The sequence below is a fragment of the Cucurbita maxima genome, unplaced genomic scaffold, assembly GCF_002738345.1.
Source record: "Cucurbita maxima cultivar Rimu unplaced genomic scaffold, Cmax_1.0 Cma_Scf00052, whole genome shotgun sequence".
Classification (NCBI taxonomy): Eukaryota; Viridiplantae; Streptophyta; class Magnoliopsida; order Cucurbitales; family Cucurbitaceae; genus Cucurbita; species Cucurbita maxima.
Genome location: NW_019272068.1, coordinates 585,411 through 601,988, shown reverse-complemented (window position 1 = coordinate 601,988; position 16,578 = coordinate 585,411). Strand labels below are relative to the sequence as shown.

At 39.9% G+C, this 16,578-nt stretch overlaps 2 protein-coding genes across 2 annotated transcripts in view; one reads left to right on the top strand and one right to left on the bottom strand.

The window, feature by feature from the left end:
• Positions 1 to 4,637, bottom strand: part of LOC111471405 (pectinesterase inhibitor-like) — a 6,963-nt gene extending 2,326 nt beyond the window's left edge. Inside the window, exon 1 of the mRNA XM_023117128.1 lies at positions 4,093 to 4,637. Coding sequence (XP_022972896.1) covers positions 4,099 to 4,590 — 492 coding nt within the window. The 5' untranslated portion in view covers positions 4,591 to 4,637 and the 3' untranslated portion in view covers positions 4,093 to 4,098. The remainder of the gene's footprint in view (positions 1 to 4,092) is intronic.
• A 4,948-nt stretch (positions 4,638 to 9,585) lies between these two features.
• LOC111471392 (aspartic proteinase PCS1-like) lies at positions 9,586 to 11,012 on the top strand. The gene has a single exon (XM_023117114.1). It carries the CDS (start codon positions 9,628 to 9,630, stop codon positions 10,888 to 10,890), a length of 1,263 nt encoding a protein of 420 aa, XP_022972882.1. The 5' UTR covers positions 9,586 to 9,627; the 3' UTR covers positions 10,891 to 11,012.
• The last annotated feature ends 5,566 nt before the right edge of the window (positions 11,013 to 16,578 follow it).

Sequence of the window (16,578 nt, the reverse complement as noted above, 5' to 3'; positions counted from 1 at the left end):
ACCTACTTTTTGTCAATGAGGAGAGCCTCATGTGGTCGGATAGATGTCACTTGTCTGTCTTGTGTGGAGGTCACAACCTACATGAGGCGAATAGATGTCACTTATCTATCTTGTGTGGAGGTCACAACCTACTTTTTGTCAATGAGGTGGGCCTCATGTGGTCGATAGATGTCACTTGTCTGTCTTGTGTGGAGGTTACAACCTACTTTTTGTCAATGAGGTAGATGTCACTTGTCTGTCTTAACCTACTTTTTGTCAATGAGTAGATGTCACTTGTTTGTCTTGTGTGGAGGTCACAACCTACAGATGTCACTTGTGTGTATGCCCTAAACTTAGTCGTGCCAATAGATTGGTAAATCCTAAAATATAGAACAAAGAACTCCAAAGAAAAGGAATCAAGCCTCCTCGAAGGCAGTCTAAAAAATGACTAAGACTCCAAAGGAGTTAAGCCTCGATTAAGGGGAGGCGCACTTTGTTCAAGAGAAGGTGTTGGATGATGAAAGTCCCACATCGGCTAATTTAGGGAATGATCATGGGTTTATAAGTGACGAATACTAACTCCATTGGTGTGAGGACATCGGCTAATTTAGGGAATGATCATGGGTTTATAAGTGACGAATACTAACTCCATTGGTGTGAGGTCTTTTGGGAAAACACAAAGCAAAGCATGAGAGTTTATGCCCAAAGTAGACAATATCATACCATTGTGGAGCATGAGAGCTTATGCCCAAAGTAGACAATATCATTACCATTGTGGAGCATGAGAGCTTATGCCCAAAATGGACAATATTATTACCATTGTGGAGAGTCGTATTCATCTAACATGCTTATGTGTCTTGTGTGGAGGTCACAACCTACTTTTTGTCAATGAGGTTATGACATGCAGATATTAGATGTCACTTGTCTTCACCTACTTTTTGTCTGAGGTTGTGACATGCAGATGTCACTTGTCTCTTATCTTGATGGTGTTAATATAACACATGTGGAAGCAATTTGGATCTTAGGCACTCTAACTACATCAATTATAGTGAATTAGTTAGCATGTTCAAAAGCATTAAAACTCAATGAGTTTGAATACTAACCTTGTCGCTCAAGTTTCTTTTTCCTCATGAACCGGTTTCGAACCACCACTAGTGTCTTCTCCACTATTCTCCGGCCTTAGAACGAGATTGTGAAATCTGGTGAGTGACTAAACTTGGGAGGGATTTAGTATATATGAAGAGAGAGTTTGTGAGAGGTTTTTCAAGGTTTTTCTCTTGGAAGACCTTCCATGTACCATGATCATTCTATTTATAGAGTCATGTTTGCATGTTTATCAAATTTGAGATCACCAAATTTTGACATTCAAAATTTCACTCAAATGTTTGGGATTATATGGCAAGCATGCAAGTTTGAGTTCACCAAATTTTGACACTCAAAATTCCACTAAAATTTTTGGGGTTTATTTAGCAAGCATGCAAGTTTGGTTAAACCAAATTTGTTCAGTTTGCTATCTCTTCCATTTTCAATCAATTACAACCTATAATGGACTCTAGTGACTCCATAAAAATTACAAATCTTTTTCCACTCTTTTCAAGGTTTTTCTCTTAGAAGACCTTCCATATACCATGATCACTCTATTTATAGAGTCATGTTTGCATGTTCGCATGTTCATGCAAATTTGAGATCACCCAATTTTGACACTCAAAATTCCACTCAAATGTTTGGGATTATGTGGCAAGCATGCAAGTTTGAGTTCACCAAATTTTTGTTGGGTTTTATGTACTAAAACTCATAGTTTGTAAACAAAAACATATTTTATTTTCAATAAAGTTATTATGGTTGTTTATTCAGTAAAGATTGTTATTGAATAAAGTGAACTTTACGATCATTAATCTAAATCCAATAAACTAAGAACACTCTGGCTATAGTATGATTACTTGAACTATATGTAGAGACATAAGAGTTGACCAAGTTCAAGTATATAGTTAAAATGATCTATAGTATAAGAGTTGATCAATTTCAAATTAAAGTAATATTAAATGATTAAGATATTTAAATCTTATTTAAATATCTCAGATTCTCTCTTTTTGTTTAATTCGTAAATAAAACAAAAATGCGGTTAAATATATCGTATATAGTAGCGCATTCTCCCTAATTTGAATTTGAACACTTCGAACTCACTTGTCACGCTGTTCTATGGTTTAGTCCGATATGAGCTAGCAGAGGGACCTAATGAACCTATAGATCATGAGCTCCAACGATCCAAGATTAACCGGTTAAACTCATTAACCTTGTTAACCAACATTCGTTAACTACTAAGACATTCCACTATAGCCTAGTAGTTGCACTCCCCTCTCTATTGATATATTTCTGTCCATTTGATATAACCATGATTAGTAAGTTGATCCTTCACAGGTTGTTCATAACTAGAGTTGGGTTAATTTATCGTTTTACCCCTGAAGTTACTTCTTGTTTCTTATGTTTCACTGATCCTCTAATGAACAATTGGTTTATGGTCCAACCAGTAAACCGAATCCCTCTCAGGCCAATGAGAGGGTGGGGCCCCTTGTTCAAGACCTGGAGTCGGTGCTTAAGGGAACTACCTCTCTTCTATCCCTAAAAGTGGGTAGGAGAGAATTTCATCTTGCACCCCACGTCCTCAGTCATTCACCTAGTCCTACCCCTGAAATGAGAGGCCTATAGAGTCGGCGAACTCAAGCCACTCTCACCCATGCAAATCTAAGGATAATTCCGAATAAACAAGAGTTCATGGTTAGCTCAGGATTAAAATCGAGTTGCCTAGGTCATCGAATGAAAAAAAAATCAGTCTCAACAGTAAACGACATTATAAAGTGAGAGTGATTTCCTTCATGGTCCGATCTTATGCAATATTCATTACATACGACACCCCCACTCACATGTCTCCACATGTACAATTTAGTGATCACATTGTTTATGTCATATACAAAAGTGAGCCGCATACATAGTGTTCTCAGGATAAGGTAACAGCCTTATTCTAACACTATAGATCATTTTGACTATATACTTGAACTTGATCCACTTTTATGTCTCTGCATATAATCATACTATATAGTCAGAGTGTTCTTAGTTTATTGGATTTAGATTAATAATCGTAAAGTTCACTTGTATGTTGTCTTCACTTGTCACTTGTCTGTCTTGTGTGGAGGTCACAACCTACTTTTTGTCAATAAGGTTGTGTCTTGTGTGGAGGTCACAACCTAGTCACAATCTACTTTTTGTCAATGAGGTTGTGACATGCAGATGTCACTTTCACAACTTACTTTTTGTCAATGAGGTTGTGACATGTAGATGTCACTTGTATTTTGTCAATGAGGTTGTGAAATGCAAATGTCACTTGTTTGTCTTGTGTGGAGGTTGTATGTCTTGTGTGGAAGTCACAACATACATTCACAACGGACTTTTTGTCAATAAGGTAGATCTCACTTGTCACTCTTGTGTGGAGGTCACAACCTACTTTTTGTCAATAAGGTTGTGACATGCAGATGTCACTTGCCTATCTGGAGGTCACAACCTACTTTTTGTCAATGAGGTTGTGACATGCACCTACTTATAAGAGGGTGAGTCGTTAGGCCAGAAACCTTTGCCCTTCCGCTAGCCTTTTCTTTCTTGTTTTTTTTTTTTTAATCAAATCGGGACGATTCATGACCTAGTTTTTCTGCACTATAAACTCGAAACCAATCCAAACTTACTCGAATCCAAAAAGATAAAACAAACCAATCTAACCAAAAAAGTTATGAATAAATGAAATCGAGTAAGCTTTTGAACAATTTGGGCAATTCTCCCTCCATACTCATTTTGATTCAATTCAAACTAGTTTCTTTAGCTTTATCGTGTCTGCTGAGGAGGTCTATAAATCATTAAGAGGAAATTATGTGCAACTATTGACTCACGAACTAGAACTTGTGACCTTAAAGTTCGAGAGCAATAAAAGTTATCAAGTGACCCCAGATTAGTATCGAGTCATCTTAGATTTTGGTTTAAAATGTGAAGGAGTTGATGTCCAAATTTATAGGATTCAAAACAAACATATTATTGATTCATGGCATTCCAAGTACATAACGGTTGAAGGAGGAATTAGGCACGCCCAAGAAGAAGATTGGCTATAACCAAGATGATACTACAAATATCTTCCACAACCTTCCCGCTGCCAGACAGCGCCGTTGAGTCCTTCGGCGGCTGAATGAAGCTGTCCAGACAGTTGCCGGCTTCTGTCATAGCTGTAGACGCCATAGTGTTGACGCCATTATAGTCACCTTTCCCCAAGTAGTTCTTCCCATCCACGATGTCGTCGACGACATTGTTGAAGTGTTTAGCACAGGTGGCATAGCGCTCCATAAGCTTGGGATCGGATGCATTGGACTCCAAGGACTGGGCGAGGACACGACTTTGAGCAGCCTTGTCGTGGGCGAGGTTGAGAGTAAAGATGGCCAGCCCTTTTAGGTCTGTGGTGCCAGCAGAATTCAACACGTTAAAGCAAAAAGATGGGTTTCTAGTTTTCTTGCAGATGGTGGAAATGATGTCGTCTTGGGAAGCTGCATGCATGGGCACCATCCCATTGAAGAACATAATTGAAAGGACAATAGAAGAGACGACAAGAAAACTAGAAGATGCCATTTTTTATTTTTCTGTCTGTTTTGCTCAATTAATTCATAGGGAGGGTTTACATATTTATACACTCACAATTTGAAGTAAAATGCTATTAAAAGAAAAACTAACAAAAATAGACGGAATAGGTTACGCTCTTTTCTCTCCAAACTCAATCATAAACTTGGCTCCGTTATTATGCACACTTTTCTGGACAATTCTCCTCTGCTTAAACTAATAATATTTATTTTACAAAAAAAAAAAAAATCAACTTTTATTAACTTAATATTGAACAATACTTTAGTTGACATGCCACAATACCATATTCAATAAATAACCTAATGCGTCGACAAGTATTTGTTTTGCCAATGTTTTTTTGTTGGCATCTCGAAAAGTAGTCCTTGCCATCATTGTGTGTTTTGACGTAAAAATTGTGAGTCAATAAACTCGACTTGGTTAAAATAATAGATGTGGAAATCATGCATTGAGAAGTTAGTAAGTCAATAAGCTCGACTTGGTTAAAATCATGGGATGTTGAGAAATTAGTAATCATGGAACATTTCGGGGCGATCACGAGATAACCCAGACCATCCTCGGTCCACGATTTCCTGCAAATTTGTTAGAGGCATCATAAACCTGAAGATAATATAATATTTATGGCATAACGTATATATAGAGACATCATGCATCATAGAACATGAAAGTAATCCCAAAATACATAACATAACATCATATATATGTCTCATGGGATCCCACGTAACATAACATAAATTTAGTTATAACATAACATAACACCATACACGTCAAACAATCACAAGTACGACACGTGTAAGGGGCATAGAGCACAAGTCGTTCATACTTTGTACAATTCATCTCACCAATCTAATAGTAAAACCACTTATTTGGTTGACTCAAGCCATCACTAAATTTTCTAAGTGGCTTTTCGTTTGATCCTACTCACCCAGGTTTTGTTTCGAAATTGACTCCCAATATAATACTTGAATTTTTTAGATAAACAAATAAAAATAAAATAAAAATAACAACATAGGGGCAAAAGGGTCATTTTGCCCCCACTCTTACCTCCGGGGTCTAGTTGTTTGGGCTGTAAGAAGAGAGAAAGAGAAAGAAAAGAAAAAGAGAGAAAGAGAAAGGAGAAGAAGTTAGGGTTTGGGAGAGAGGAATAGTAGAGAAGACAAACTGCGGAGATTGAATCCAAGGCAAGAAACTTCGAAGCAATACTCCTCTCGGTGGTGGAAAAGGAGTTTGGGTGGTGGATCCACTCATTCCAGCAAGAAAATCTGAGAACGGACAAAGTAAGATTCCGAACTTCGTGTTTCGATTTTATCTAGATCTAAGAAATTTCATGAGCGTTAGATCTTGATTTTTTGAGGTATGTAACTAAAATAAGATTCACATAGGTCTCTTGAAGTTTTTGGACAAAAATCGGAGTTTCAAGAAAACGTTATTTTCGATAAGAACTCGTGTTTTTCCCCAAATTCGAACTCAAATAATATGACCTGTGATTACCAAAAAAATACAAGAAAAATATATTGTAGAAATAGAATATGAGATCGTGAAGAGAATTTATTGATTCGGATTACGGATTGGAAAATATAAAATCGGAAGAAAATAGATCGAAAACGCCAAAACTCACGTTTCTGGAAAATTTAGAAAAAAATGCAGGAGGAGAGAGGTGGCATCGCCGCCACATGTTGGCCGATGTACGGAGAAGCTCAGCAAGACCGACGAGTGACACGTGGCGACTACGGGCTAGAGAAGCGCATCAGGCGCGCGTAACCGGGTCGGCCTGAGTCCGAACCACTCGAACTGGCCGCTGGCCCGCGACTGCGCAGGAAGTCACGCGTGAACACATGCGCATAACACCCTCCAGAGCGTTAGCGCGCGTGTAGGCGCGTGAGTGACCATTTTCCCTCCGTTTGCTTGTTTTTCGCCCCGATTTTAACTCTGATCCTATTTTTATGTGAATTAGGACCTATCAAGGAAATTCCATAATTTTCATAACCGTTTCCGGCAAATAATTCGAGCTTGGGAAGGCACGTGTCAACCATGTAAGTAGCCATTTGGATTTCCACTAGGAACAAGCATGCATGCTACCACCCATTAACTTAGCTAGCCGAACCTAGTATATTAGTATGGAAACTGCGAAAATGAAATGATTAAGAAAAGCTAGATATGAAAGGTTTATTAAATCTGCTTGATTGAGATTCTGATAAAGTATGTATGCATGAGGAGGATGGAAAACTTGTGAAATCTGCGCTTCGGGTAAAGATGGACGTTATCTTCCCGTTGAGCATGTTTGTTAATATTACATGAACTGTTGCGTGTGAACTCTTATGCATGATGATTGCTTGTGTTATCTTTCTTGATGAATAGGAAGAAATTATGAGCTTAGATTAGGGTTCTTGTGACTAAGTAGGCTAGATGAGACCCTAGATTGGGGGACCTCTAGAATACCGTGCAATGAGACCCGCGAAATGATTACCAGCGGATCCAGAGCCCACGATAGGTTTGGGAGACCAGGCACGAGAATCCTAAAGATACATGAATCCAAGTCTAAGCCACCAAGTTCCACTCTAGAAAGAATAATAGGTCACCACGGTAACCGTAGGTAGTCCGCTAGAGTTGAGCAGTGTAGATAGTGTCATCAAAACCTCCAGTTCTCTCTCTCCTCCGATACCGTACCGTCAAGACAGATCTCAGGTACGGAGATCGTTGAGCTTGGCAGATCCAGATGGGGAAGTGTGACAGGTGCCCAGACCTAGTGGTGATAGCTAAGAGATCTTCTGAACAGGGACTTCTGGGCCGTAGAAACCCGTCCCTGAGCGGGGAATGTAGAGCCACATAGGATGACTCAGTAGCTGACCGGCACACAAGGGGTCGCACCCGAATTTAGTGGATGTATGGTCCCGTGTGAGAGTCGTCAGCCAACCTCTACGGATGATGTTCAGAGAGAGTTACGTATTCAGATCCAGCCATACGATCCCCTCAGATTTACTTATGAGGTCGCGCCTCACCTCAGGACACTGATCATTTAACTGCTTAAGATGGACAAGCCTCCTAAGATACAGAAAAGAGAGTTGTAATGTGATTCGTACTCACTAGAACCTAGAAATAAGACCGTGGATACCTACTAAGATAAGGATGCGAAAAGAGTCTACAAGTAGGTTGCTTACTAAGTATATTTTTATACTCACCCCTTTCTCCTATTTTTTATTAGGTACCAGTCGATACAAGGAGGTGTTCGAGAGCTGCACTGTCACAGAAGGGTGTCGTTTTGGAGCATTAGTCCCTTGTCGGTTTCTTTAAAGACATTTGTCCGTTTTCATATTTAGAGTCTTTTGTATTTTATTTTATATTTGTAATTCGTATTTGTAACATTTGATTTGATTTTATATTTAATTTTGGTGTCCTTGATTTCCTTTTCTTGTTTTAAGGTTTGCAAGAATTTTACTTCTATTTTATTTTCTTTTTCTTTTTATTTGTTTTCGATTTCGTCTTTTTAGTCCAGATTTGGTCTTTCAAACCCATTTTTATTTGTTTTCAATTTCGTCTTTTTAGTCACGATTCGGTCTTTCGAAACACTTTTGAGGTTATTGTTTGGAGTCTACTCGACCCTCTTTGAGCTTGTCTTTAACACTCGTTCCGCCTCGTTCTCTCGAACTTGACATATGCCTCGACTTAGTTACATTGCACATTCTTGATGTATTGGATGATGCACCGTCCCTCATGTGATCGGATAGAAGTTACTTGAGGGTCGCCCCTTGTCTGTCTTATGTGGAGGTCACAACCTACTTCCTATTCAAGATGATACTACAAATATCTTCCACAGCCTTCCCATTGTCAAACAGCACCGATGGGTCCTTCGACGGCTGCATGAAACTATCCAGACAGTCGCCGTGCCATAGTGTTGATGCCATTGTAGTCACCTTTCCCCAAGTAGTTCTTCCCATCCTCGATGTCGTCGACAGCATGGTCGTAGTGTTCAGCACAAGTGGCATAGCGCTCCTTAAGCTTGGGTTCGGCTGCCTTGGACGCGAAGGACTGGGCGAGGACATGACTTTGAGCAGTCTTGTCGTGGGCGAGGTTGAGGGTGAAGGTGGCCAGCCCTTTTAGGATCTGTGGTGCCAGCAGATTTCAACACGTTAAAGCAAAAAGATGGGTTTCTAGTTTTCTTGCAGATGTGGTGGAAACGATGTCGTTTTGAGAAGCTACATGCATGGGCACCATCCCATTGAGGAATAGAATGAAATGACAATGGAAGAGACTGCAAGAAAATTAGAAGATGCCATTTTTTATTTTTCTGTTTGTTTTGCTCAATTAATTCATAAGAGGGTTTACATATTTTTACACTCACAATTTTAAGTAAAATGCTATTAAAAGAAATACGAACAAAAATAGACCGAATAATAGGTTAGCTTTTTTCTCCTCTTCTTAAACTAATAATATTTATTTTACAAAAAAAAAAAATATACGTTAGTTGACATGCCACAATACCATATTCAATAAATAACCTAATACGTCGACAAGTCATTTTATTATTGTTAAACAAAGATTTCACTCGTTTATCACTATGAACTTAATTCAATTCATTTAATGTCATAGTTTTGAACTAAAAAATTACATATTCAAATGCTATCACATATATAGTCAAACTAAAAACAAATCATTTTATTTCGGACTAGATCTCAAATTTGTACCACACATTTGTTCAAACTAAAACTAAAACCTAAAACTAAAACCAATTATTATATTTTCTTGAAATAGGATGTTTGAATTGTACATTTAATTATGCTCTCTCCCTTCCATTTTTACTCTCTATATATTCCCAACAACAGCTACATCCAAAAACACGTTGGATATGACCCACTGTCGAAATATATCGATACAACAACAAAGAGAATAGAAAAGAGGTTCTTTAGTTGTTGCTTTTTTTTATTTGTTTGGGTGTATTTAGACCGTGGGTCATATCCAACGTCAAACCGTCACAAACCCATAATCATGCCTCTCTCTCTCCTACTTCTCTCCCTATTCGGTGTCTTATTCTCCCCATCAAACTCCCTCTCCCTCTCCTTCCCTCTGACCTCCCATTCTGTCTCCTCCCAAGAAGCCTCCCTTTCCCTCTCCTCCAAAACCAAATCCCATGGGAAGCTCCCCTTCCAGTACTCCAACGCCCTTGTGGTGTCTGTTCCCATTGGATCGCCGCCGCAGCAGATGGACATGGTCGTAGACACCGGCAGCCAACTGTCCTGGATTCAATGCCACGGCAAAGTAAGGAGAAAATCAGTGAAGCCCATGATTAATTGGTTTGACCCTTATCTCTCCTCCTCTTTCTCTTTCCTTCCCTGTAACACCACTCTGTGCAGACCCCGAATTCCCGATTTTACCCTTCCTACTTCTTGTGACCCAACTCGCCACTGCCACTACTCCTACTTCTACGCGGATGGGACCCTGGCCGAGGGTAATCTCGTCACTGAAAAATTCACCTTCTCCAGTTCCTTAACTACCCGCTCCCTCCTTCTGGGCTGCGCTACGGCCTCCACCCAAAACAGGGGTATGTTGGGAATGAATACTGGACGCCTCTCCTTCATCTCCCAGGCCAAAATATCCAAGTTTTCCTATTGCGTTCCGGATCGGACCGGGTCGGATCTAACCGGCTTGTTCTACCTTGGAGACAATCCCAACTCCGCTAAATTCAAATACGTCAACATGTTGACTTTCCCCAAAAGTCGACGCTCCCCGAATCTTGACAAGTTGGCCTACACCCTCCCGATGAAGGGGATAAGAATAGGCAACAACAAACTCAACATCTCGCCGGCCGTTTTCAAACCGGACCCATCTGGCGCCGGTCAGACCATGATCGACTCCGGCTCGGATTTGACGTATTTGGTAGATGAGGCCTACAGCAAGGTCAGAGCAGAGATGGTGAGATTAGTGGGGCCCATGATGAAGAAAGGATATGAATACGCCGCCGTCGCGGACATGTGTTTCGACGGCGCAGTGGCGGCCGTGGTGGGTCGGAGGATCGGCGACATGTGGTTCCAGTTTGAGAATGGGGTGGAGATATTGGTCGGGAAAGGGGAAGGGTTATTGACGGAAGTGGAGAAAGGGGTGAAGTGCGTGGGGATCGGACGGTCAGATAGACTTGTGACTGAGAGTAATATAATCGGGAACGTTCATCAGCAGAATATGTGGGTGGAGTACGATCTGAGCAATAAGAGAATTGGGTTTGGTGTTGCTATGTGTAGTGGATTGAAGGCATGATCATGGACGGTGGAGATTCGTACTATTCTTTTGTGTATCTATTTATATTACCAAATTTTGTTCAAATAAAACAAAATTTGTTGTAATATCAATACTTAATTGATCATTCATTTCTTTTCAAGCAAAGTATATGACTATGAAATAGTTTGTTTTTTTGTGTTTGGCATAGAAAATCTTTATGACTTTTAGGGTTTGGTTTAGTTTTAATTTTGGAAATTGTTTAGCACCTAGTAAGGTAAAACAATGATTCATAATCTATAATCAGCATAACAGACTATAGAGACTTACAGATTGTCCTGCATAACTGAGTGGACTGAGTAAAAATATTTGGAGATGTTGATGGAGATTGTCCTGCAAAACCCTTGTTGTTTTGACTGAGGAGGAAATGTTGATGGAGAAAAAAGCCGAACGAAAAATCTCGATTTCTGTTTGTCATTCAATTGTCATATTTAAATAACCGTATATCCTCAAAATAGAAAAGAAAATGGCAACTCAATTAAAGCTATTCCACTGGAAGTGTGAATCCACTGACTTTAATTGTGCCGCTTTTAACTAGTTAACTAAAGAAATAGTAACTAAAAATAGGAATGATTTTCAACCTAGGATTTATCTAAATCTCCTCCTAAAACCCTATTGTATGTATCTACTTTATTGTTTGAACTCTAATCTTCGAGCTCGCACGCCAGTCCAGGTGGTTCACCTCCTCCCAGTACGTCTTCCATCCTCCGATACCTGACCACTAGACCATCATCGTGATCGGCATCGAGCGTCGAATCTGCAGTCTATGGTGTTGTGAACTCTATTGGTTCAGAGGGTGCAGCTGCTAGTGGCGGTGACGGTTCCCGATGCTACGCTCCTTCTCTCGGCTCGATGACGAGGTACTCCATTGTGAATTGATTTGGGTTTTGGTCTGCCTCGGTCACGTCGTTCCATTGCCAAAAGGTGCTCTCGTCGAAGATGACGTCCCGCGATACGTGAGCTCGCCCCTCCGCAGGATCATAGAGCCTGTACGCCTTCCTCCCAGGTTCGTAGCCGATGAAGACGACCTTCAGCCCCGTGGGATCGAGCTTGGCGATGTGGGGACGCGCGACCTTCATGTATGCGACGCAGCTGAACACTCAGAGATGATGTACCGCTGGCTTCTGGTTGTACCAGGCTTCGTGTGGCATCTTCCCATCGAGGCTTCGTGTTGATGACCGATTGAGGAGGTAGATGGTTGTCATTATCGCCTCTCCCCAGAACCTCCTTGGCATTCCATCCGTCATCAGCAATGACCTTGCTGTCCCGACAATGGTCTGATTTTGGCGCTCCACCACTTCGTTCTGCTGGGGGAGTAGGGCGTTGTTAGGTGTCGCTGCATGCCGAGCTCGTCGCAGTACTTACTGAAGCTCACCAAGGTGAATTCTCTGCCTCGGTCCATGCACAACACTCACATCTTCTTCCCGCATTCGTCCTCCGCTCACGCTTGAATGCGCTTAATCGCCTCTACCACCTCACTCTTCGCTTGCAGCAGGATTATCCACATAAAGCGACTTTTTTCATCGACCAGCAAGAGGAAGAGGGTCATGCCACCTGGGGTCGCCGGCTTGATGGGCTCGTAGATATCGCCATGCATGAGCTCTAACATATCACCGGCCCGATAGAATGCCTAAGACGGAAAAGGGGTGCGTCTCTGCTCGCCGATGAGACACCCGTCGCACAACTTATTCACACCTTCAATTACCGGCAAACCATGCACCATCTTCTCCTTGTGTAGTTTTTGTAGAGTAGGAAAGTTCAGGTGCCCATACCCTTGCGTGCCACCTCCAAGATACTTCTTCGGTCCTGGCCGAGAGGCTGACTGGTTGCTCTATCTTCAACACCTTCAATTGTGCGGCTTTTAACTAGTTAACTAAACGAATAGTAACTAAAAATAGGAATGATTTTCAACCTAAGGATTTTTCTAACAGATAAAGGCTATAAAGTGTTGTTTGAGAATAACCAGTGCTTGATCAGAGATTCTAATGGCAAAGAATTGTTCAATGTCAAAATGAAAGGAAAAACCTTTGCTCTAAATCTGATTGAGAAAGAGCAGATGAACTTTATATCCAGAGCTAGTGCCACTCAGATTTGACACAAAAGACTTGGGCACTTTCATTATCGAGATTTGCTTTAGATGCAGTCAAAGAAACTAGTAGAAGGACTCGCTGACATTTATGATGACATGGTTCTTTGCCGTGCTTGTAATTTTTGGAAGCAACATAGGTAACCCTTTCCTAAATAGACATTGAGAGCCTCGAAAAAGCTGCAGCTAGTTAATATTGATCTTTGTGGTCCTCAGCGAGCACCATCATTAAATGATAATCTTTATTACACTGTTTTTATTGATGATCTAACAAGAATGTGTTGAATCTTTTTAGTGAAGCAAAATTCAGAAGTTGCGGGTGTATTTTGAAAATTCAAAGCCAGAGTTGAGAAAGAAAGTGCATGCTTAATTCAGACTATAAGATCAGATAATAGCAAGGAGTACACTTCAGAAACTTTTAGCAGGTTTTGTGAAGAGGTTGAAATTGAACATCAATTGTCAGCACCACACTCCTCAAGAGAATGACGTCAGTGAAAGGAGGAATAGATTCATAACGGAGATGATGAGATGCATGCTTCATAGGAAGAATCTTCCAAAACGTTTTTTTGGGAGAAGCAACAAACACTGCTGTGTACTTGCAAAATCAAATTTTAACAAAAGCTGTGAAGGATCAGACACCATTTGCAGCTTGGTATGGTTACAAATCTTCTGTAAAGTTCGTTAGAGTATTTGGGTGTCTTTGTTTCACTTACATTCCACAGGTCAAGCGTGATAAGCTTGACAAAAAGGCAAAAGCTAGCATCTTTGTTGGGAATAGCACTATATCCAAATCTTACAGAGTTTTTCAACCACACACTAGTTGTGTTATTGTGAGCTGAGATGTTCATTTTGCTGAAAATGAGCAATGAAATTGGAAAGTACTAACGAAGGTGAATCAGATTTCTAATGCACCAAACAATTTAACCTTTAGTAGCATGTTAGAAGAGTCTGAAAATTAACGACAAGATGTCTTGGTTGATGATGCACCTGTCAAGGTACAAGGTTGCTGTATGATATTTATCAAATGTGTAATAGAGCTGTTTGTGAGCCTGCAACGTTACATGATGCAAAAAATAGTCAACATTGAATGGCTGCAATGCAGGAGGAACTTTCGATGATTGAAAAAAACAAAACCTGGGAGTTGGTTGATCACCTCTAAACAGAAAGATAATTGGAGTAAGATGAGTATTCAAAACAAAGCTAAATCCTGATGGTTCAGTTAACAAATATAAAGCAGGACTTATTGTGAAGGGATATGCGCAAGTTTTTGGAGTTGACTATTTAGAAACATTTGCACCTGTTGCCAGGCTTCATACATTAAGACTGTTGCTTGCTCTTGTTACTCAAAAGAGTTGAAAAGTGTTCCAATTAGATGTTAAATCTGCAATCTTAAATGGAGTCTTGCAAGAAGAAATTTTTGTCGAGCAACCTGAAGGTTTTGTGAGCAGAGGCAATGAAGATAAAGTCTACTTGCTGAGAAGGGCTCTATACGGTCTGAGATAGGCTCTACGAGCATGGTACAGTAAATTGATGATAATTTGGTTGGTCTTAGCTTTCAAAAAAGTCAATATGAACTCACATAGTATGGCAAGCATGAAGGTATAAATACTTTAGTCATTTCTCTTTGATCTTATTAATTACAGGAAGCAATCTTGAGCAAATTAACCAGTTCAAACTGAAAACGAAAAAAGGTCTTCAAAATGACCGAGCTTGGTCTGATATCATTTTCCTTGGCATTGAGATCAAGCAAACCCAAGATGAAGTGTTCATTTATCAAAGAAAGTATGCAAAGGAGATACCTAAAAAATTTCAGATGGAGGATTGCAAAGCAATGAATTCTCTTATGAATCAAAAAGAGAAGCTGGTCAAAGATGATGGTTTTGCCAAAGTTATTGAAGCTGAGTTCTGGAGTTTGGTAGGTTGTCTGATGTACTTAATAGCAACCAGACCAGACCTGATATCTTAAATGTTGTATATATTCTCTCCAGGTTCATGCATTGTCCCAATGAGACTCACATGAAAGCTGCAAAGAGAGTTATCAGATACATCAAGAGGACCTAGAATTATGGAGTGAAGTTCTTAAAGCACAAGGAAATGAAACTAATTAGTTTCTCTGACCGTGATTGAGGTGGCTTAATCGATGACATGAAGAGTAGTTAATCAAGCTCTTTGGTTAAGGAAAATTCTCGTGGATCTAAACTTGGAGCAAAAACAACACATTGAGATACTAGTTGATAACCAAGTTGCTATTGCAATTTCCAATAATCAATTTTTTCATGGAAAAACTAAGCATTTCAACATCAAGTTATTCTTTGTTCGAGAAGTTCAAAAGAGTGGTGATGTGGTCTTTGTTACGGCAAATCTGAAGATCAAATTGCAGACGTCCTTACCAAAGCTCTGCCACTTAACAAGTTTAAAGATTTTGTAGAAAATAAATTCGCTCCGATACCAATTTGTTGAAATTAAAAGCCGCTCTTATACCAACTTGTATAAAATAGACGCTCGCTCTGATACTAACTCGTTTAGATAACTCTCACGAAACTTGCTCTGGCTCTACTTGCTCTGATATTACAATGAGAAGTAAAGCCGATTTATAAGTTTTCCTAACTCGAAAAATGGTCATAACTATCCCACGTTTTCTCACCCATAACCATTCTTTCCTAAAATACATATGGCTTTTGACTAAATTTTAAAACCAAAAATTAAAAACAGTTCTTTCCCTTTTTTTTTTTTTCTCTATCTCATTTTAGTTTATTTCCAACAAAACTCCCCATCAACTTAAATATTCTATTCAACAATTCCTCCACGCCGTTTTCGTTTTCTCGATCTCAGTCATGGTTTCTTCACTTTTCTCTTCTTTTCCTCGAGCGGAAAAATAGGGTTATCCTTCTCTAATAAGACTTCATTTGGATCTTCTTAAGAACAGACCATCTGGGACACCAACTCTTCATTTCTCCCGTTCTTAGCCACGCTTGACTCAGACATCATAGCTTCATTCAGTTTACTCAATTCCCTTCGTAAGTCCACATTGACTTTGGCAACTAACATTCTTGTTTCCTCCAGTTTGGTCTTATCACGAGTAAGTGTCTCATCATGTGTCGTAAATTCACTGCCTCCTGTTGGACTTGATTCAGGTTCACGTCGAGTGAGTTTCTGTGTTGAGTCAGTATCTCTATATCTTTCTTCTCTCTCACTAGCTCATCCACTAGACTCTCAATCTCCATGAACAGGCCTTTCTCTTTCTCCACATCTTTTTCAACTTTCTTTGTAATATTAGAGATTATCTTCTCATTCTTTTCCATCGCCAGTTTTATATGGAAATCTTACTCAACTTTCTCTAACCTTTTAACTTTTGTTTCCAACTCTTTCTTTTCTTTTTCAATTTTCATCCTCGTTCTTCTTTCTTCCTCGAATTTCCTTTCTGGTCATTGGAGCTCTCTCTCTTCGAGCTCAAGCTCTCTGTTATCCAGTTGTTCATCCTTCTTCAATTTTCTCGTCCCTGATACCACGATTTCGCCAAATCCGCTGCGTATCACCTCATTTCCAACAATTTCCACTACCTACGGGCTATCACCATCGTCTTT